Here is a 22,740-nt window from a genome sequence, read left to right on the forward strand (position 1 = left end):
ACCACTTACAGAAAACAACAAGCACTGTGCTAAATAAGTCTTAGGCAGGATGCTTTTATATCTACTTCTGATCCAGTCAGTTCTCAACAGGTTGACTGGTGGAGACACAGCAATAACTCTCTGTTACTTACACTCGTGCAGTAAGATCCCAGGAAGAATGAATGTTGAAAAAGAGTAAACTAATGTAATCCTGTTGGAAACCTAATGCCTTTTTTAAAAAAAACCAGCTGCCTTATTCTCAATGATTGAGTAAATCTCATAGAAACATTTTTCTTAAAACTGAGAGCGTGAAGTTGCAAACAGAGACCGGCTCAAATTCCCCACTAAAGACTTCTGACTTCCCTGGGATAAGTCAAAGATGGTTGGAGGCTCGGAGAGTGTCTGCTGAACTGCTTACTCATAAGTAGTAGCCTTCTCTCCTCCTCTTTTGATCAGTTACTTTTGTTTCGGCATGGGTGTGACTTCTGATTCCGCTCCCCTCCTTGGTGTGTCACTCCTGCTCTCTCCTTGAATCGGAATAAAAACTGCAGCCAACTTCAGAGGCTCCTTTTCCGTGCAGATTTAACAAGACCTGGGACCTTCCCCCCCCCAGCCCCTCCTGCCTTTCCTTTGTGCAGCCCGAGAGAGGAGCTCCTTGCCTCGTGCACATTTTCTCGAAGAGGAAACAATGGCCAAGTTCTGGTTGTGTGCAGCTGTTGGATTGTACTTGTTGCAGCTTTGTCTAGCCCAGATAAGTAAGTGCCTTATGAATGAAATCTCTGATGCTGACTGAATAGCTTAATGTCACAGGTAGCAAAGTTTGCTCAGCTTGCCAGGGGATCACCTTGAATTACTTTAATGTTTCCCTGGTATTTTGTTGTCGTTGATTTCTTGAGTGATGATAGTGAAAAAGAACCTGTGCATTTTTTTTCTTTTACAAATTGTGTGCGTGTTGAAAGGATAGAAGAGAACAGAAGCTAGTCAAACTGAAAATAGATTGTCTTTACTGGAGTGTGACATAGAACTGAGTTCAGCACATCTGGTCTATATTCGGGCAGTTATGTATTTATTTTTACTTCATTTTGTGAACCGGACAGTTAGGGGGGGGGGGTGGGAGTGGGAGTGGGGGTGGGGGACGTTCCCTCACTTACAATAGCTGTATTCTTGAGTTGACGCGTGCTGCAGGAGAAGCTCTTGTATTATTTCAAACAGAGCAGTGATGCAAGATCCAGCATGCACGGCTTTCCTTCTCCCAGAGAGAACAAAGTCGGGAGAGTTTAAGGAGTAAAAGTAAATGGTGCTAGCTGGTGCTAAAAGCTTTAGTTGAGCAGAGTTGATCAGATTTAGAAGCAAACTTTAACCCTGGGATGACTGGAACGAGCAACTTGCTCCCCTCCTGCCCCCATGATCCCCTCCCTCCTCCGGCCAGATTTCTAAATTCTGTCTGTAAATAAGAAGGTAAAAATTCTTGTTTGGGAATGAAAATGGTTCATGTATTTAAGAAAATCACATGCTCAACATGACAAAATACTCTTAAAGTTTGATGTGATGCAGAACGAGCAGTACTCGCATTGAAATAACTGCCTTCAACAGAGACCCATTGTAGTAGAAATTGCCTTGAGCTGCTTTGAAGGGAATCTATTATCCTTTCACCCTTATTTTTTTTTTCCATAAACCAGTTCCTGTAAGGCTAACAAAACACTTTTTCATAAACATCATCTTTTTTGTGCTTTTATATTTATATGAATATCAAGGAATACTTGAAGTTATTCAGAACTATTAATGGGTGTGTCAGGGTGCACAGCTCCAAACATGTTTAGGAATCCTCAGAAACTTTTCCTAGCATTTGGAATATTTCTCCAACCATTTCTTAATAATTCTGTGTTTTTTGAAGAAAAAATCAAGTACCTGATCATACATTTATTCAAACATATAGAGTTGTTCTTTCTCTGTGTGAGATATAGGATTTGTGACTAAAATTCTCTACCATGTATGTACATACATACATGGTAGAATAATAATGTTTATTAGTTAGTATTGCTCAGCTAACATCTTCTTTAATGAACTGCCAAATATTCTATAAATAAGTGCAGCTTGCAATTGCTCTATGCAATAGCATTTCTCATGTAAGAAAATAAAGGAATCCCCCTCCCCGCATAATCTAGTCTTCTATGTGGTTAGGAAAAACATGTCAGACTTCACGTCTGCCTCACATAAAAGTTTCATTAGGAGCTTAATAGGGAATTAGATTATGGCTACAGTATGTTCTAGTTGGTATGCAGTACATTCCAGTCAAGCTTTGTAGTCACAAATGGCTTTGCAACTGCACTTCATCCCCCCCTCCCTAATAGCCTCTTTAATTCAGACTGCAAACAATTATTAGTTTTTTTTTCCAGAGAGAATGTTTGAACAGAGGCTGTTGCTTGTGGTGTGCACATATCCCATTTCCTTTTCTAGAGGTTTTGCAGGTTTTTAAGAGTTTCAGAAACCAGCAAGTCTCTGACCAGAAGTGACAGTGGGACAATGAAGTGCCTTTGTACACCATCAGTCTCAGATAGGGTTGCCAGCTCTGACTTGGGAAATACCTGGATATCTTAGGGATGGAGCAGGGTGTTTGAGGAGGAGAGGAACCTCAGTAGGGTATAATTCCATGTCATACAGCCCACTTTCCAAAGCAGCCATTTTCTTCAAGGGAACTGTTCTCTGTTGTCTAGAGAACAACTGTTTGGCCACCGAATCACTTTCCACTCTCTTCAAGCTCATCTATCTCCAGCTCCATATATACAGACACCCAGGGATTTCTATTTGACCATTTATATTCTTGACCATTTATATAACCTGTAGTCTAGTCAGCATGGTGGGATATAGAATTCTAGGTTGCACTTGGTTCAGATACAAATGCTGGCTCAGCTTACAGAGTGGCCAGAGGGACAGTCACTTTTTGTCTTCATAACCTGTTTCAGAAGATGTGGCCAGGATTAAATGGAGAAGGAAAAAAGCATGTTTTCCATCCAAAGGTTCAGGAAGGAAAAAATCTGACTGAAAATAAGATAACTCCATGAGCTCCATGGTAGATTAGTGTGATGCAAATAGAACACATATATAAGGAACAAAAAAACAATCTTCTAGTAGTCGTGTGATGTAGCACACTGTGCTTCCCATTTCGCAAATTGGAACATATTGTTAGAGGTACCAGTTTCAAGGTAACAGATTGTACAAAGCCATGAAGAAAACAATGGCCAGGCAATGGTTGGAGTTTCTGCTCTCAAAGACCTTCTGATTCATAATAGCTCTTTGCAATGCATCAGATAAATTCAGCCCTGGGCAGATATTGCATTGTCAATAAAATAACAGCTCCTCTCTAATAAATATTGTTTCTTACAAGTCATTCATATGTTACTGGAAGTGGTATGGGAGGGGTTACCACATGTGTACTTCCGTGCTGCTCCTGATAATATTTGCAGGAACTCAATCAATCTGGCATTATCGTTACTTCCCACTGCATTATTACTTTGCCTTGGGGACCAGAGACGTCTTTGGGAACAGTATCCATGTCACTTGGCCTGTCTCCTTGATTTCCTTCCTTCAGATAGTTTTGGAGTATTGCCTCAGGGCTACTACACTACGGCTAGTAATGCATGGACTGAATTTTATTTTATACCTTCCACAAGTGGTTTGTCACACTGAATGCAGGGAAGTAATATCCTAATTTATTTGTATAATGTCCAGGGAATATATTAATGGGAGAGATTGAGAATGCCTGAGAAACAGAAAGAGATAGAGCCAAAGTCTCTATTGCTGAAGACGTCATTATATTTGAATAATTTATGTTTGAAGATTTGTGTTTGAGCCTGAAATTAACAAAAAATCACATTTCCTTGGGGAGTCTCCTATGTCTTCTTGGGAAGGTGGGCAGTGGGCTGTGGGAGTCTGACCTAGCTTGCATTGGAAGCATTTGGCAGGCTGTTTACTCCCACTCGGTTCAAGAGGTCAGTGGAAAGGGATGATTGGCTTAATCACTATTTTTATTTTGGCAAAGTTAGGGGGTATCACCTTAACTGTTCAATTGACCTTTCCAGTAGGCAAAGCCATGGGTATGAGAGGACATTTTTCTAAATTGTAATATTAATATTATCAAATATGACATTTGCAGCAAAGGAAGGACTGAAGATTGGATATTATATAATAATAATATTAATTATATTAATATTATTATATCAGCATTTTAATTAGTATTATCTATTATAGTGTGGTGTAGAAATAGAAGCCAAGTAAGTGTGAATGAAAAAACACAGAAGTTGAGAAGTTATTCTGAGAAATAAAATAAAGGCAGGTGATATTTGGTAGGACCTTTGCTAGCAGATATATCATAAGTAGAGTCAGCACTGTTAACTGGGAAGGCCACCTCTATGGGTCAGGGGTAATGGTATCTCTCAAAGGGGTCCTTTCCCAGTCCCATGACAGCCTAAAAGGACCAGGCTTCTGGTTTGAGACTTGCCTCTTTGCCCTAGCTGCTCACCAAAGCTTTACTGCATGTCATTACCACAGTGGCATAGCGCCAAGGGGACGGTGGGGCATGATGCACTAGGAACGTGCTGTGCAGGGGCATGGCTGAGGCACGGCGGGGGCATTTCAGGGTGGGCAGGGGCGCAGGGCGCACATGTGCCCCGGGCGCAGTTCCTCCTTGCTATGGCTCTGCAGTACCACTCAGTCAATTTTCCCACACAGCTACAAGGAGGTACAAGGCCTTAACTCTGGCACTCGTGGAACTTTCCTGTCTTTTTTTTTTCAGAATTGAGCAAGCAAAACAAAAAATGCCCCTCAGCTTAGGTCAGATGGGTCAAAGTGGGGAAACAGAATCTGTATAATTTTCTATTCCAAAATAAAAATTGATAAGGGACTATCATGAATTGAGTCCCAGATTCCTGTTATACCCTTTTCCCTCTTAAACATTCCGAAAAAGGGCTGGATTTAAAGGGGGTAAGGCGGGCAGGTGATTCAGGCAGCGGGAAGAGAGGGAGCAGTGGCAAAAGGTGGGGGAGGCTCAACTGCCCAGAAAAGATGGCTCATTCAGCAGTGCAACCACCACATTATCCCAATTAGGCTGCTGCTAGGAGGCGGGGGCTCAATTGCCCAAAAGAGATGAATCATTCTGCAGCACACACCACTTTTACCCAATTAGGCCGCTGCTAGGAGATAGGGGGCCATTATTCACTAGGAGTCTGCTGAGAACCAGGGGTTAGTGTCCAGTACAGCTAGATTTCTTGTACAGATGTATTTCACCAAGCCTCGCTTTCAATTTCCATTCTCCCTGTGCCAAGCAACACTACTTTAAGCACAATTTTAATATTCTTCAATTAAAAAAACCCATTTGTCTATACGCCCTCCCTCCTGGTCACCATTTTGTGGTAATTCCACTTCTTCTTTTTTTAACTCCATGGGTCCAATGCTATAAAGCTTCAAAGTCTTGTGCTGCAATTCTTTAAGGCGTTGTGTCTTTGGCCCCTTTCACACATGCAGAATAACGCATATTCAATCCACTTTCACAATTGTTTGAAAGTGAATTTTGCTATTCCGTTCAGTAAAATCCAGCTTCAAAGTGCGCTGAAAGTGGATTGAAAGTGCATTATTCTGCTTGTGCAGAAGCAGCCTTTGTAGCTACAAAGACACAACCCCCCCAGTTTTAAAAACGGTTGAAAACACTGCATTAGACAGCCAGTGAAACCTCTGAAAATGACACTGATGACAAACTCCAGGGGGCGTGGGAAATATCTTAAAGAGAACGCACAGCAACTGAAAACATTTTCAAAATATTTTCACAAAATAATCACTAGGGAACAGCATGCAAATAAAACATTTTCAGGCTGGAAATAAAACATTTTATTTGTATTATTCAAAATGGACCATTGTCACTTAGCTCTGTATGATATACGGTTTCTCACTGAAAAATGGAAGCATAGCAATGGCTAACTGACACAAAATGGAGCCTGGGGCAAGAAATTAGTTTTCCGCCCTCCTGCCCTGGACTCCATTTTGTATCAAGGGTAGGTCTGCCCATCCCACACTCACTGGGGCTGGAAAGGGGCCAATGGACAGGCTGAAGATCAAGCCGGCAGCAGCAACTGCGGCCGCTGGCAGGCCCTCAGAGGACGTGGGTGCGCTATGCCCCGCGGGCCTGAAGCTGGCAAGCACGGCCCTAGCACAGAGGCAGCCACCAGGCGCTGGACCACAGGAGAGGCTGGGGAGAAGGACCCAGCCAGCACCCGGCAGCTTTCTCGGTGCCGGGGCTGTGCTCGCCAGCTTCAGGCCTGCGGGGCATAGCGGTTGCTACTGCCGCTGCAGGCTTGATTGCTACCATGTTGGGGGCGATTCTACGTGCCCCCCACGTGACTGGAAGGCCTGCGCTTGGGGACATGTGACCCCACATGTCCCCGTGGGCGATACACCCCTGAAGCATAGACAACTTGCAAAAGCAAATTCTGAACATGTGAGGTTCAAATAGAGTTGTTTGGAACTTTTAGAACGATAAAGATCATCTGATTCTTCAACCTATTAAGAAACAGAACTGAAATTTTTGCTCTGAGCAAAAGATTTCATCATGAAAGAAAGGAAAATGCACTTTGGCATTTGAAAAATAAGCAGTTCTGCTAGACAAGTCTGGCAGTTTCAAACAATTTCCATGGAAGTTGATAAGAATGTTTTTAAAAAATTAAAGCAGGTATCTGCCTTAAAGCTAGTTTGTTTTCTTACTACATAGTGATTATTTTAATTAACTCCTGCATTTATGATGTTGACATTATAGATAAATAAGGTGCTTCAGTGAGTATTTAATCCCCCACCCTGCATATTCGCACACATATGTTCACATGGCTAGAATGCACCAGAATGGCAACAGTGTCAAATATGAATGCAGGGATCAAGTACAGAAAGCAAAGTTTGACTTTTTCTGAGATTTATGCACTCCTAGTTTAGTGCTATGGTGCTCATGTGGATTGATCAGAAGATGTTATTCTTAGAGTGGAATTAGAACCACATTTCCTTTAATTTCCCCCCCTCTTTGCCCAGCACGTTGCAGGATCTAAGCCATGCAGTAGCTATGACTTGCATTGCAGAAGATTACAGGGCAATGAATTGCACAACCGGAAGTTTTTAGTTGGTCTCCCTATTTTCCTTGGGTTTGCTTCAGATATCACACAATGGCAACGTGGTTGCTTGGTAATCCTTTTAATGTGAGACTCAGAACCACAATATAAACAATAGGAATTTTACAACTGAAGCTGCAGATAGAATCCCAGTTGCCAAAAAGAATGCCAAATCTGACATGCTCCCTGATCTCCAAACCACAAGCGGTCTCTTCTATGGTGCTGCATCTGTCACAACACTAGTAGTACCTGGCTGTGATATTCCTGCTCGTCTCTTTGATGACATCACCCATAACATGAAATGGATATTTGGATAATGAAATTAAATAGAACAAGAATGAAAGCAATATCCAAGAAGGAAAGGCAGGCATTTTACAGATTTTATATTTAATAGCTGAAATATCCTGCCCCCCCCCCCCCAATTGCTGTAGTTCCAGTGTAAGACAAAATACAAGTCAGAAGTTGTGAAATTAATTCAGTGTTACGATGAGTGGCAGGCAGTGCAGGTTTCCTTCATTATTTAACCTGGAGAAATGTTTGCGTTCCTTAGCTTTGTTATTTTGAGGGACATCCCTCTGCAGTGCTCAAGAGCCTTTTCACAGGCTCTCACCCTCCTCCATTTTGTGAACATTCGAGTGCAGACTGCCTTTGTGCAGTGTTCCGTGAGTTGGTTGTTCTGCTTTTGTCTACAAACTACAGTTAAAGGTAACAATTTAAGGGCAAGCAACTCAAGAGTGATCAAAGATAAAGCAATTTAATTTCAGGGTAACAATGGGAAGATAACTGGTGTGTGGAATCCTGAGTGATTCTCTCACCAATACTGTTTAACATCTTTATGCAACCCCTCACAGGGATAATCCGAGGGCTTGGACTGGGCTGTCATCAGTATGCTGATGACACTTAGTTATATCTGATGATGGAAGGTCATTCGGAGGCAGTTCCAGAAGTTCTGTTTAGAGGCTGTGGTTGGATGGATGCTAAAGAGACGGACAAAACTGAATCCATCAAAGGCTGAGGTTCTGGGGTTGTATCACCGCAGGTCGGGTATGGAGTTCCGACTACTGACCCTGAATGGTGTTCAGCTTAAAGCTGTAGCTACCGCTAAGAGTCTGGGTGTGCTCCTACGTACCTCCTTAACCATAGAGGCCCAGGTAGTGCACACAGCTCGTATGGCATTTTTCCATCTGTGCTAGGCTAAGCAGTTGACACCCTACCTCTCCCAGTCCCAGCTGGTGCCTTGATCTTGCCACAGTAACATATGCAACAGTCAGCTCCAGATTAGATTTCTGCCATGCACTCTATGCAGGGCTACTCTTGGGCCAACTCTGAAAACTCCAGTTGGTCCAGAATGCAGCAGTGGGGGTTGTGGCAGGTGCCCAAAGAGCACTTAGATCTAGAAACAACAATTTACTGTGATCCCTGGTCCCAGAGACATTTGGCTAGCCTCAACCAGGCTTCTTCTGTGCTGGCCCTTTCTGTCTTCTGATCATCTGTACATTGTGGTAACACATCCCTGAAGGACAGTTACTGCTTCTTGAACCAAATTGATTAAATGGTTGGAATATTTTAAAATTTTAGATGCTTGTTATTTTTATGTATTTTATATGTATTTTATTAATATGATGTTAGCTGCCCCGAGCCCAGGACAAGGGCAACCCATTAAGTAAATTAAATTAAATTCTAATTCGGGGGTACAATTTAGGGAAATAATGCTTGAAACACCCCAAGATTTGCAGTGCTTGAAATATCACTACCCCAGAAAATAATGATCAGGCACAGAAAGACTACAGTAAAAACTTATACTTTGTAGGAATGATGCCACACCAAAGGCAAATCCAGAATTAAAAATGGCATCTAGAAACACACTGTGATGATGGTTCCAGAATTATTTATTTTCCTGTAATTTGCTTCATTTACATCCAGCCTTTCTCCTCAGTGGGAACCCAAAGCAGCTTACACCATTGTCCTCGCTTCCATTTTATCTTCACAGCAAGCCTGTGAGGGAGGGTATACTAAGAATGTCTGACCGGCCCAAGGTCACCCAATCAGTTTTCATGGCAACTGGATCTGTTAATGCAGAAATTTCCCTAGAGGCACACAGAGTAGATTACAGTAATGACCCTGTTTAGGAGAGATTTTTGAATGTTTGGGAATTGCTATGCTGGGTGGAGCCGAGGAGAAATGAATACTTGATGCTGATGTTTCCCTTTCAGAATTTTTTTTGTTTGCTACTGGGTGGGTATCCTTTAAGCAAAAGGGTGTGGCATGCATGGGTAGATATGCTAAGCATTGCAACTTCATCTTTCATGCTTCATCTTCCCATGCTAAAATGATGCCTTACTTTCAGAAGCCTGGAGGTTCTCTGTTTAACAGAAAGTGCTGCTGTGGTTGTGTAAGGGACTCTTTTCCTGAGACAGTCTGCCTCTATTGTTACCAGTCAGGTTTATCCTTCAGTCTCTGCATCTGTAGACATACATATGCATTCTGGTGGATGGTTCTCTATGAATTCTTCATGACTCCTGAAAGAGTAGTTATGGTAATAGTGAGTGAAGCTGAGAACGCTTGTGTAAATATGTGAAAGTGTCTTCCAGCTATCAACAACCATATTGATGATAGTTGATAAAGCCAGTGTGGTGTAGTGGTTACGAGCAGGTGGATTCTAATCTGGAGAACCGTGTTTGATTCCCTACTCCTCCACCTGAGTGGTGGAGGCTTATCTGGTGAACCAGATGTGTTTCCACACTCCAACATTCCTGCTGGGTGACCTTGGGGTAGTCACGGTTCTTCATAACTCCCTCAGCCCCACCTACCTCACAAGGTGTTTGTTGTGGTGAGAGGAAGGGAAATGAGTTTGTAAGCCACCTTGAGTCTCCTTACACGAGAGAAAGGTGGTATAAATCCAAGCTCTTCCTCCTCCTCCTTCTTCTTCTATATTTTGCTAGGTGTGGGATTTTTAAAAAATCTATATGTGGGATTTAAAAAAAATCACTATCAGCAGTAAGTACAATATTCTATTCCCATAGCATGACTTGGGATTGTAGTAGGCTCAGCACTGGAGGCAGAGTCTCATTTAGTGCTGATATTGTAAGTAAAACTAACAGTGACAACCTTTTCCACAGGGGAAGGAATAATCACAGGCCGCATGCACTATTTACCAATGGCCAGGGGTTTGCAGCCTGCGGCTCTCCAGATGTTCATGGACTACAAATCCCATCAGCCCTGCCAGCATGGCCAATTGGCCATGGTGGCAGGGGCTGATGGGAATTGTAGTCAATGAACATCTGGACAGCTGCAGGTTTCAGACCCCTGCCCATGGCTGTTTGCTTTGCAGTGGTATTTTCCTATAGCTTTTTTGTTTGCACAGGGATTCTCCCATTCCAAAGTATCCCTAGCTGAGCCGAGCCACCATTTTGCCTGCCTCCCCACTTCCTCGTTGTTTCCATGCAACCTTCATTTTTGAGAGATTACCTGCAGCCCCCCCCCCCCTTTGGTCTAGCATTAGTTTTCTAGACCATGTCAATTTCTTGTCAGTTTCACCGGGTATATTGCTCCAGTGATAGACCTTCAGCATGAATATAAAAAGAAGCCCTTCTAATCCTTCTGAAATGCTGGTCAAAAGAATGAGAGGAACTGCTGTGGTGTGAGCAGGAGATAGCAGAGAGTAGTGCAGAACCCCAAAGAAAACTAAACACATGCTGATCTCCTTCGCTTTCCCTGCAAAGATAGATAAAAAGTCTCACTTCTAGAGGTTTCAGAAACCCTGGGAATTCTCTGATCTGAAGGCAGGGTGACTGCTGAAGAGGGGGAAGTGTGTGTGCCACCAAGAAAGGCATGTATGCTCAATGCAAAAGAGACTACAGCTTTAAAAAAAACACTCAGTTTTTTGAATAAAATGCCTACATTGGTATTCTCATACTTCAGTAGAATAATAGGAAAGAACTCAGCCTGTGCAGAAGAAACAGATGCAATGTACAAAACTTTTAACAGAACACAGTGCAGCTCAAGAATGTATGGAACCTTTATATTTATTCATCAGTAGTGATATCATCGCTATTAGCCAGTGATGCTCATGTAGCCATATTTCTCAAAGCATTTCAAAGAGCAAAGGATAATCTAGACAGAATTCATGGGTGCCTCTGGCACTTAAAGCTCTTTTCTGCTCCATTCTTCCTGTTGGTGCCCATGCATGAGATGACACCAAATTAAGCAGGGTAGAGGGCAGGGTCAGAATTCAAAATGACCTGGACAGAAAATGAATTTCAGCAGGAATAAATGTAAGGTACCACATTTAGGCAGAAAAAATGAAATGCACAGACATAAGAGGGGTGACATCTGGCTTGACGGCAGTAAACATGAATGGGATCTGGGAGTCTTAATAGACCACAAACAGAACATGAGTCAGCAGTGTGATGCAGCAGTCAAGAAAGTCAATGCAATTCTGGGCTGCATCTATAGGAGTATAGTGTCTAGATCAGGGATAGGGAACCTGCGGCTCAAGAGCCGCATGCGGCTCTTCTGCCCTTGCACTGTGGCTCCACGAGCTGAGTTGCCGGCCCCATCCTTGCCCGCCCTGCAGACAGCAGGGCGGGCGCACCAACTGCCCGCGGTCGGCTGGGCTGCGCTGCGGGCTTCCCCTCTCACCCGCCCCGTTGGAGTGGGGCAGGTGCTTTCCCAGCGGCCGGCGAGGCCGAGCCGCCGGCTTCATCCTTGCCCGCCCTGCAGGCAGCAGGGTGGGCGCATCCATGCACTTCTCAGAATGAGTGGAGTAAAAGGTAACCCCCCCCCCCAATATATACAGTGTTATCTTTATTTTAAATGTCAAAAATTATTTGCGGCTCCAAGTGTTTTCTTTTCCCGTGGAAAACGGGTCCAAATGGCTCTTTGAGTGTTAAAGTTTCCCTACCCCTGGTCTAGATCAAGGGATGTAATAGTACCAGTCTATTCGGTATTGATTAGACCTCTATCATGATTTTAAATAATATAGATGTAGACCCTGGAACTCCAATACGTACGTATATCCTCAGACATTTCACTGAACTTCCATATATGTTTTAACAATGAAAGAAAAACTAGGCCTAAAATAAACAGGAAACGGAGGAACTAACTACAGAATGATTTTTCAACAGTTTGCCTCTCCTGCTGAGTGCCAGGCAACAGAATCAAGGGAGCAGCAGGTGGGCAAAATAGATGGTTGTACTCTGCTTGCCCTGCCAATTCAGGCAATACATAGTTTTCCCTTTTTACAATGTTCAAGAGGCTTTAACGGTCAGGCATGGGGGGGGGGGTCTCTTTCTTCTCTGACACCTGTTTTGTCCATGCTTCCGAACAAAAAATTAGGAAGCATGTTTTTAAGACGTCCCAGGACATCTTATTTGTGCTGTGCATCATTAGCAGTTGTCTTGTAATCTGTAGTTAGTTCCTCCATTTCCTGTTTATTTTAGGCCTAGTTTTTCTTTCATTTTCTTTCTTTTCTTTCACAGACTTTTCTACTACTGTTAGCTATCCTTGGAACTAAGGTTGCCATTCTTTAGGTGGGACCCAGAGACCTCCCAGAATTAGTTTTTATCCAGAATTCAGAGATCAACTCCCCTAGACAAAATGGCAGCTTTGGAGGGTGGACTCTATGTAGGGTTCTCAGGCATGGCCTGGCAGAGGCAAAGAGAGGGGAAACTGTGCCCCTGCACCCCTGCGTGCGTGCACCTTGCACCCCTGGCGCAGCATTGCCCGCCCCCGCCCAGGAACGCCCCATCACACCCTGCCATGCCCCCTCGACAGCCCGGCCACACCTCTGCCACTGCTCTGCTTGAGGCGCCATGTCCCCTGCCCTGTGGGCGCTACGCCACTGTGGCCTGGCAACCAGCAGAAGCCAGAGGAAAGGGGGTATCAGGAGGTCTATCAGAGGCATATTGGCTGTTACTTTCAGGAAAAACTTGGAAGTTATGTTTATCTTCTCTAGGAACCACTGGCAACAATGAAGTTTTTGATGATTCCTAAAGAGGACTAATGTTACATTCAGGCTTTCTATGTAAGTGACGCCATTCTGTTGATCTGTCAGCAATTTTAAAAACAAATTCTACTACCATCACTCAGAGCAACCATGGGAAACAGGTGGGAAACCCCCTCCCCACCTGGGGCCTGACATCCCTAACTATCGCATTGACCTCCAGTGAGGTTCCTTTCCTCCTCAAACCCTGCTTTCCCAAGGCTCCAACCCCCATTTTTCAGAGTTCCTAACCTTGCTTGGAGTAGGCTTTGTCCCTTTTATCAACCATGCTTTTTTTTTCTCTTTGATCCCTCACACACAGCATGGTATAGTGGTTAAGAGTAGGTGGATTCTAACCCAGAGACCTGGGTTTTATTCCCCACTCCTCCACATGAGTGGCGGACTCTTATCTAGTGAATTGGATTTGTTTCCCCACTCCTACATTCCTGCTGGGTGACCTTAAACTAGTCACAGTTTGTTCAGAAGCCTCTCAGCCCCACAAGGTGTCTGTTGTGGGGAGAGGAAGGGAAAAGGAGTTTGTAAGCCATCTTGAGTCTCCTTACAAGAGAAGAAGGTGGGGTATAAATCCAAGCTGTTCTTCTCTTCTTCAATAAAAATAATTATCTTAGATTGTCATTGCCTCTTCAATAGTATGTCATGGTGAGATGTGTGTCGTTCTGTGGCACATTGCACCATGACATACCTTTGAAGATGCCGGCCATAGATGCAGGCAAAACGTTAGGAGCAAAAACTACAAGACCATGGTCACATCTTCCAGGTAACTCTCAACAGCCAGTTTATTGTGAAAACCTTTGACAATACATATGGTAGTCTTGTTTTATATTTCCCCCAACTTTAAACTGCCACAGCCATGCTTTTAGTTTTATGTTAATTTACAGTTTCTTCATTATTTTTCTTCTGATTCTATAGAAGATATTTTTAGAAGACTGTTTTTAGAAGACATTCTGTAGTCAGGTGGTTCATATAAACAACTCAGGAAATGGTATTAGTTATGAAAGGCCTATACATTTCAGCTGAAGCTTTCCCTTTCTTATGCTTCTGAAGGACTCACTTTCTTCTCATTTGCCACTTCATAATAGTAGCAAAATGTTTTTATTTTGTTTGTTGATATCACAGTTCAAGCACAAAATGTCTGCAAACTCTCTGGCCCAGAAACATGTCATATTTGTATTATATACAGGCTACAGCACCGAGTTGTGTTTAACATGTTAAAACCACCTTGCCAAACCACTTGAAAAGCTATTTTAAGAATTTAAAAACACTATAAATGTATGTAAATATAATATATAATGTAAAAACCCACAAAAAAACCAAGAAGAACAGTGAAATCATATCTGGAGTGCTGTGTGGTTTCCAGGCTGTATGGCCGTGTTCTAGCAGCATTCTCTCCTGACGTTTTGCCTGCATCTGTGGCTGGCATCTTGCCAGCCACAGATGCAGGCAAAACGTCAGGAGAGAATGCTGCTAGAACACGGCCATGCAGAAGATGCCAGCCACAGATGCAGGCGAAACGTCAGGAGAGAATGCTGCTAGAACACGGCCATACAGCCCGGAAACTACACAGAACTCCAGTGATTCCGGCCGTGAAAGCCTTCGACAATACACAAAACCATATCTGTCAAAGTAAACATAGTAAGATGCCTGGCAGATTTTTTTTTAACGCTAGCATGTAGAGGTATAAACTAATATCATCTGGAGTTTCAGAGTCTGGGAAAAGGGTCCAGAACCACAGAATATGTCGTCTTTCACAATCTCACAGGTCTAATTTTTCACACAGTGGGATCCAGATGGAGCAGATTAATTTGCACTGGGGCCAGGTTGGGGATTTAAAGATAATGATGGACACCTTGAACTGAATCCAGAAGGAAACTGGCAGCCAGTGTGATGACACATACAAACCTGTCCAATTAACTTCCATCTGATGACTAGTCTGTTCATCATTCAAAAAGAAAAAAAATGTCATTAGCTTCACCAGAGCTTACAAAAAAGCTGGCACAGCAATTCTGTAATATGGCGAACACTGCTGTCATCATTGGGGTGTTTCCTTCAGTTAACACAGTTTGGTTGGTTTGGTCTGTGACAAATTTGCATCATTTTAGCTTTAATGGAAGTTGTGATTCAATAAATATGTCGGAGACATCTGTGTATTCTTCTAGAGTGCAGACATCTGGGAATTTACAATTTCATAATCTTCCAAGTGTGGGAGTATTATTATGTAACACAAGTGGTGTGCTTAGCTAATAGAAAGGAAGTTCTCTGACATAGATGGATAGAATACATCTCCTGTCCTTAGACAAGCAATATTTATATATTTACACTAGCGGGCCCGGCCACGCGTTGCTGTGGCAACTGTCCTTCTCATCACAGTCCACAACCCACACAGATGTCCATGCAGGTCCAATGATCCCCAGCATAGCCTTTTGGGGTGGTCAAATGGAATCCCTCTTTCCCTTTTCAATGCACATCGTTATATGGTGCTGTCTCGTTTTTTTTAGTATAAAGTAACTCTTCCTATTCCACAGCGGAACTGTCCAGAGTGCGAATCCCACTGTCCATGAGGCTGGTTGACACGCACAGTCCTGGCTTGGGTAAGGCAGAACTGGGGCAAGGAGGCTATCCCAGTCAGGCAGCAGAGGCAAGGTGGTGAGGCGCTCAGATGGAGGCCAGCTCCCTGGGTTCTTAAAGGGCCACGTGCAAAAGAAATGGAGCCGGTAGTGTTGGTTCGCCCCCCCCCCCCCGTGGATTTTCTTAGAAGAAAAAGGCAAACTCCAGCTCGCTTTTAGTTAAAGAGAGCTGTGGCGAATATGGGTGAGGAAGTGGGTAAGTGGTGGTTAGATGTGAGGGAGGTAGAGTGAGGTGTGTGAGGATGAGCTGGATGTGTGTTGTGTGGTAGCAGTGGGTGAGGCACAGAGAGTGAAAGTTACCTGCGTGTGAGGGGGAACCCCACCTGACGTCTCACATGGCAAAGTGTGTATGTGTTTCACTTCCACTCGTATCACCTAACAGTATTACCTATTTACTGTTTTCACTGCTCATCTCTGCCCATCTGCACGAACATTCCAAGCCCTCAGGCCATAGACAGACAGGCTGCACGAACATTCTAAGGGTGACAGTTAAACACAAACAGCTTCATGGCCTAGTGCGCCAGGAAAAAAGACGTTTTACCTGGCTCAGGTATGGACTTTTGGCAATTTGAAGGTCCGAGAACCTGCCCGCAACAGGGCGGGACGTCCTGTGAAAATTTGGGGGCGATCCGTCCAGCAGCTTCTGAGGGAGACCATCAGAGACAAACACACTGTTCGATTTTTATATATATAGATTATGGGTTATATAGTATAAAACACTAGGATAACAGAATTTTGCTCTACAGATTGATAGCATCATACCCACTAAGTATTGATTGACAGAGGATCTTTCAGAACTTAAAACTAACAAGGAATTTGGGAAAGCAGTTTTATTAGGATGAATGGATTATACATTAGATTTATTAATTTATTATTTAAACTTATTGGCTGCCCTCCCCTGAAGGGCTCAGGGTGACGATAATTCAGTTGGTGACGAAAACTCTTCTCCCCCAAACTGAGCCCACCGGAAGCCTAGATGATGGAATCACTCTCAACCCGGCTGGCCAAATGCCTGGCAGAACAGGTCCGTTTTACAGAATCTCGACAAGTCCAGCAGGGCCCTGGTCTCTTTAGAAGAAGAAGAAGAGTTGGATTTATATCCCCCCTTTCTCTCCTGTAAGGAGACTCAAAGGGGCTTACAAACTCCTTTCCCTTCTCCCCTCACAACAAACACCCTGTGAGGTAGGTGGGGCTGAGAGAGCTCAGAAGAACTGTGACTAGCCCAAGGTCACCCAGCAGGCATGTGGTGGAGTGCACAGGCTAATCTGAATTCCCCAGATAAGCCTCCTCAGCTCAAGTGGCAGAGCGGGGAATCAAACCTGCTTTCTCCAGATTAGAGCACACTTGCTCTTAACCACTACGCCATTGCTGCTCCCAGTTTCGGGAGCCTATTCCACCAGAGGGGGGCCAGGACCGTAAAGGCCCTGGCCCTAGTAGAGGTCAGCCCGATGTGTTTTGGGCCAGAGATCTCTAATAAGTACTCCTTTGAAGATCGGAGGGTCCTAACGGGGCATTATGGGTTATGGCAATATGGATAATAAATATGGATAATAAATCTAACTGATGATGCAACAATTTACTAAGTCAGAGATATTCCTAATATTGCTAATATAAGGCTTTGTTCATTTCTGCTTCATGAAGTAATGTGTTGAGACAGCTGCAGGAGGAGAGATATGATATAGTTGATTTTAACACACTGGGATTAGTGGAAGAAGAAATGACCTACCTGTTTTTGTTTCCTTGCTTGGTAAGGTCTATAAAAGGCTCAGACATGAACTTTGAAAAGACAAGCTGCATGATATTACATTAATAGCCATTCAACCTGGTTTCTTAGTAATGCCCAGCAATTGAATTGTTATCTGCCTTTAGGACTCTATTCATTTTTCTATGGATTCCATCTAGCTACTCATTGAAGGCTGGTTTTTGCAAAGATTGTCCTGAGATACTGTAGCCAGGAGACTTTTAGGCACTTGTAAAATGTCTAAGAGTTAAATAGACATATGTCAGAATACACTAGATACCAAGATGCTTATCATCTGGCATCCTCCCAACACAAACGCACCACTGCCAGTCCTTGTCTGACAATGAAATGTCTCCTTAGTTAGTGAAATCTATTAGATATTTAGCAGGACTTGTCTCAGTTTGAATGTGTTAATTCTGTGATTGCTAAAGGATGTCCCTAGTTTTGTTAAATAATCTGTTGACTTCCAAACATCAGTAAAAAGCATCATCTTTCTTACAAAAGTGTCACTGAGGGTTTTATCCCCTTTCATTATCAGCCTTTTATTTTAACTTCTTGCAATGTTTCTGCCTAAAATCTTCTCACCTCTTGAAATCTCATCATATCAGGAATACCATAAACTGACTTTCTTTTTTTTTGGTATACAATTCTGTAACTCCACATTTCAAGAATGTTGCCATGTTCCTGGGACATTTTGTCCTCATTCTTATCTCACCTAAAAGCAGAGACGTTTGACCAAAGTTAAAACTATGAAGGTCTTGAGCTATAAAAATGTAACTTAATAAGTTTCTTTTCTCAATTAAAAAATTATTCATAGGGTGCTTTAACATCAATACAAATGCAGTCCTTCAATGTATTTTGTGAGGGATTTGATTTTTCTTCCTCATTGATTGTTATCATATATTATTTAGCTGACATTCATCAAAAAGCTTTGTGAACTATCTAGGGTTTTGTACTTTGTGTATTTTAAATTTACCTCATGTATACCCTGTTTTGCTTCACAATAAGGCCCTAAAGCTGTTAACATCATTCTCCTCTCCTCCATTTTATTCTCACAACAACCCTGTGATGTAGGATAGACTGAAAGTATGTGGCTGGCCTAAACTGAAAGTATGTGGCTGGCCTAAACTCACTCACCAAGCTTCCATGGCAGAGTGGAAGTTCAAGCCTAGATGTCCCAGATCCTATTCTGACATTCTACCTACCACATAACACTGGCTATTGTGAATCTCACATTATGTTGTAGCACAGTACAGGAGGACATACAGCCTGTTTTCTCATTTGTGCGGCAGTTTTAAGGTAACATTGCACTGTTTCCTTCCCCTCAAATACTAACCAGCAGCGTGCATGGGTGCTTATCTACCTCAAAAATGTACGTCAATGAATGGGTGTGTTGTGTAAGCCAGAAATGTGAGGGACCTTAGAATATGGATATATTGGAATATTGGATATTGCATAGAGATTTGTGTTCTTCAACCACGTGCATATACTTTCCAGCAGAAAAGGTGAAAAGTGGCTTCTTTTTATCACCCTTGTGGTATGCTTGTTCGTTTTGGCATTAAGTTACAGATCCTAATTTACATTAACACTTCCTTTAATGTTAATCCTGATTTAACTGCCTGTGGGTGTGAACTTGGTGGCTTGAATTCATCTTGCTCACGGCACTGAACTGCAAACGACTATCCCGTCATCTATTAGTGCTGTTCAAAAGTTAACTGTCATAGTACTGCAGACATTTATCAGCTTAATAACGTATAAAGTCAGCAACCACCACAAAAAGCAAAAACTTGAGTTTAAAGGATTCTAGGAAATCCTCAAAATGACATCTTTGTTTCCTCACAAGTGCATATGGCAGAAAGAACATATAAATTGAATGTAAATGCAATGACTGGAATGTTTGCTATCTCAGAGGGTAATGAAGAGGTTTGCTTCCCTTGGGCTCTGGGTTGTATCTGTATGTTTCAGGTATTTTCCCAAATGATGGAATGGAATACCTATCTTCTTTTATGGTTCTTCAAAGGCCTACTACCACACTACAGAATACACAGGCTGGGTGCTGGAATGCTGTGAAACAGTCACACAAATTGTACATTTTCTCCAATCCTTAAGTGTTTAGCTTCTGATCCAGTTTGTAACTGTAGCATGCATAGAAAAATGAGCTTGGCACTTTCCCCTACACAGTTTTCTCAAATGGAAACACTGACTGGCGGAGGTGGGGGAAGGGGGAAGGGTGCTGTTTGTCTCACTGGGGAACTCACATGCATAGACCAAACAAATATATGTGTATAAATGAAATAGCATATCCCCGGGGCCTATTTCAGGTCAGAAAAATGGTGTAAGGGAGGGGGAAAGACTGAGGCCCCTTCTCCACACATGCCACAGTAGCCATTTGAATCAGGTAGTGCACATGGAGGGATGAAACAGAACCCAACATTCATGTGTGACTGTTACTGAAAATACATGGTAGAGATCCTGAACCCAACCTGTGTTCTCCATAATGTATGAATTGGCATTTATTTATTCAGCAGGGTAATTTAGAATAATTAAAACTATGAATCTTAGAAAACCTTCTGGTCCTTTGGAGAGCAGCTTTGAACAGCCACTTATTATTATAATTATTAATGGGTAACTATGCCAGTCTGTAGCAGCAAAGTAAAGTAAGGTCAGAGATTTCAGAGACTATTATTATTATATTTAATATCCCTCCCCTCCTCCTTTCAGGGAAAACATTTATTCTAGGATAAGCTTTTGGGCTCAGAGCTAATGTAATGTGAAGTGTCCTTTCCTAAGGCTGATTCCTTTATATTAAAGTCTGCAAACTACGGAAGGGCATTGCGGAGGGGTGGGGTGGGGGGGATGTTACAAAAAGATAGGCCAGTTTGAAACAAGATCCAATCAAAAGCATAATCAATTCACTCAGTGGAGGAGGACTACCCCTGAGCATGGATAAGTAAGCAAAGTAGTGTTGCTGTAACATCTGATCAAAGTAAGTACAGGATGGAACATGAAAAATCATATTATAAAGTTACAGAGACATAGCTGAATTAGTTAACGTTGGCAAGGAGTCATATATTCAAGATACTAGCGAGTGATAAATTCCAAGTGTTTGTTAAGACTAGATGGGAAGATGGTGGTAGAGTTCATCACTGAATTCTGTCTTCACAGAATATTAGAACTGTACAAGTGGAGATTTTTAGGGGAAGGGCATTCTCATTTGCCTGTTTTCTATTGGCCTCTGTTGTTCCTGCTCTCCTAACCAGAGAGTTATTTTTCTGTGTGAGAAAGGATGCATGCTGTGTTTTCTGCTGCATGCTTCCTCTGACTGCTAGGCAGATGATGGTAGCGACAGGGGTTGGGGAGCTTGTAGCTGAAAGTATGGACTATGTGGTTTCTGCTTCAGGCTCCCAGCCGCTGCTGACTAGCTGCTGGATCTGAAGCAGAAAGAAGTGTGTCACGTGTACTTTTTGTCCCACATCAGCTGGCAAACAATGGTGTGGTGCATGCTTTCCACTCCAAGGCATGACTGGCCAGCTGATCAGGGATTTAGGCATGGAGCTGAAAGTAGGTCTTGTTGTCTACCATTGAGCAGTTAAGGAAGCGTGGTGTGAGGTCTTGGAACGAAGTGTTGAATGTGCTTTTCTCTATTTCAGCCAGGTTATTACTGACCTATTTTGATACTTCTGAAATCATGTTTGGCATTTTTGTTAGTTTGTTTGAATTGCTTCATGGTTAGTGGAAATTCTGTACACCTGTATTTTTTCCAGGTTTGGAGGAACGTCTCTCTTTTTGCACCTAGGTCCATTGTGTGCATTTTTAAATTTAGATTTAGATACAGTAAAAGCTTTGTTATCTGGCTCTCTTGGGAAATGGCAGTTGCCAGATTATCAAATGTGCTAAATACACAAGCTTATTGATCTGGCCTACCCCTTACACTGAGAAACCTGTAGCAACCAAACCCTTCTCCTTTGGAAATGCCATATGGTGTTAGCCTTCATGCTTGGAAGGACCTTAGTCCTTCCCCTGAAGCCTACACATTCAGGCCACTTGCCTGGGAGACCTTTGGCAGAGCTGGCTCCTAACCACCCAAGGCATGCTGAGGGAAAAGGAGACTCACAAAGATAATATCAGCTAGCCTTGCTGGCTGTCAGAACCCCAGCAGTGGCCTGAGCCAGCTGAAGAAATGGGAATGGGGTGCATTCGTGCCCTCAGCAAGGGCCAAGGGGGCTTCCCTTGTGGGTGATTCCAAAACTAAACTTTCTGGATAATCTTGTGCCAGATAACAAAACTTTTATTGTATGCAGATGGGAAGAGCAACTCCTTGCACTGTCACAGGTGCATGTTATGGGTGAATCCAAAAATCATGAACAAATTGCTGTTTATGACTGGAAGGAGGTAGGAAACTCTCTTTTACTGAGCTCTCTTTGCATTCAGCTAGAAAACTGATCACTCCCTGGTTCCTTTGAAACTAGTTTGTCATGATATGTGAACTGGGTAAATATGATGTCAACACACAAGATTCTGAACTCAGGATTGAACCATGTGTGGAAAGTACCATAGTGCTTCCTCCATTCTCAGAAAGGGCTGTGCTATTCAAGAGAGAAGAATGCTGTCTAACTGTGAGATAGACTTTAATGTATTTATTAGCCACTAAGGACCATAATATATGTGCAACTTTAAAGCTTTTTGACAGCAGTTTTTGTTATATCAGCACTGGAGCTGGATGTTAACATCATATTTACATTAGAATTCATGAACACTGTTTCTGCTTTTCCTCTCAGAGCCATGAGCAACCCCCCAAACCCCCAGGTAATCATAAAACTAAATGATGGCTTGCACTTCAGAAGTGGTGAAATAGTCTTTTAAGAGCACAGGTGTATAGATTGGATGTTAGCTGTGGTGATATAACTTAGTGATGTATAAATGTGTGCATTCAGTGAAGCTGAACCAGGAAAACGCCCCCAAATACCTTATTAACATTTTTCAGGATTTTTTCCTCCTCTCCATCCTTCTCCCCAAAATGGCAGTGATTTAAAGGGGAAAGAAAAGCAGGTCCCAAATTGGCCTTGTCACCATTTTTTTAAAAGACTGGGGAGATCACTTCTTCCACTCCCCACTCACCTGCTGGCTGGCCAGGCTGACACAAAACTCTTCTGTCTCCATTTCTGGACTCCATGTGGGGCTCCAAGCTGTGGTGGGATCCAAAAATTTTGATAACAGGTACTGATGGTGGTGGGATTCAAACAGTGGCGC

The 22,740-nt window shown here is 42.9% G+C and overlaps 1 protein-coding gene across 11 annotated transcripts in view; it reads left to right on the plus strand.

Annotated features, from left to right (window-relative positions):
• Window positions 1–343: 343 nt before the first annotated feature.
• Window positions 344–22,740, plus strand: part of CD44 (CD44 molecule (Indian blood group)) — a 104,027-nt gene continuing 81,630 nt past the window's right edge. For 4 of the 11 annotated variants that reach the window (XM_048483358.1, XM_048483356.1, XM_048483355.1 and 1 more), the window contains exon 1: window positions 346–734. In XM_048483358.1, the coding sequence (XP_048339315.1) occupies window positions 668–734 (67 nt within the window). In that variant the 5' untranslated portion in view covers window positions 346–667. Of the gene's footprint in view, window positions 735–22,740 lie in introns of all 11 variants that reach the window. The other 7 variants (XM_048483350.1, XM_048483352.1, XM_048483354.1 and 4 more) reach the window with 3 other exon arrangements.

Source organism: Sphaerodactylus townsendi, linkage group LG02 (assembly GCF_021028975.2).
Source record: "Sphaerodactylus townsendi isolate TG3544 linkage group LG02, MPM_Stown_v2.3, whole genome shotgun sequence".
NCBI classification, from domain to species: domain Eukaryota; kingdom Metazoa; phylum Chordata; class Lepidosauria; order Squamata; family Sphaerodactylidae; genus Sphaerodactylus; species Sphaerodactylus townsendi.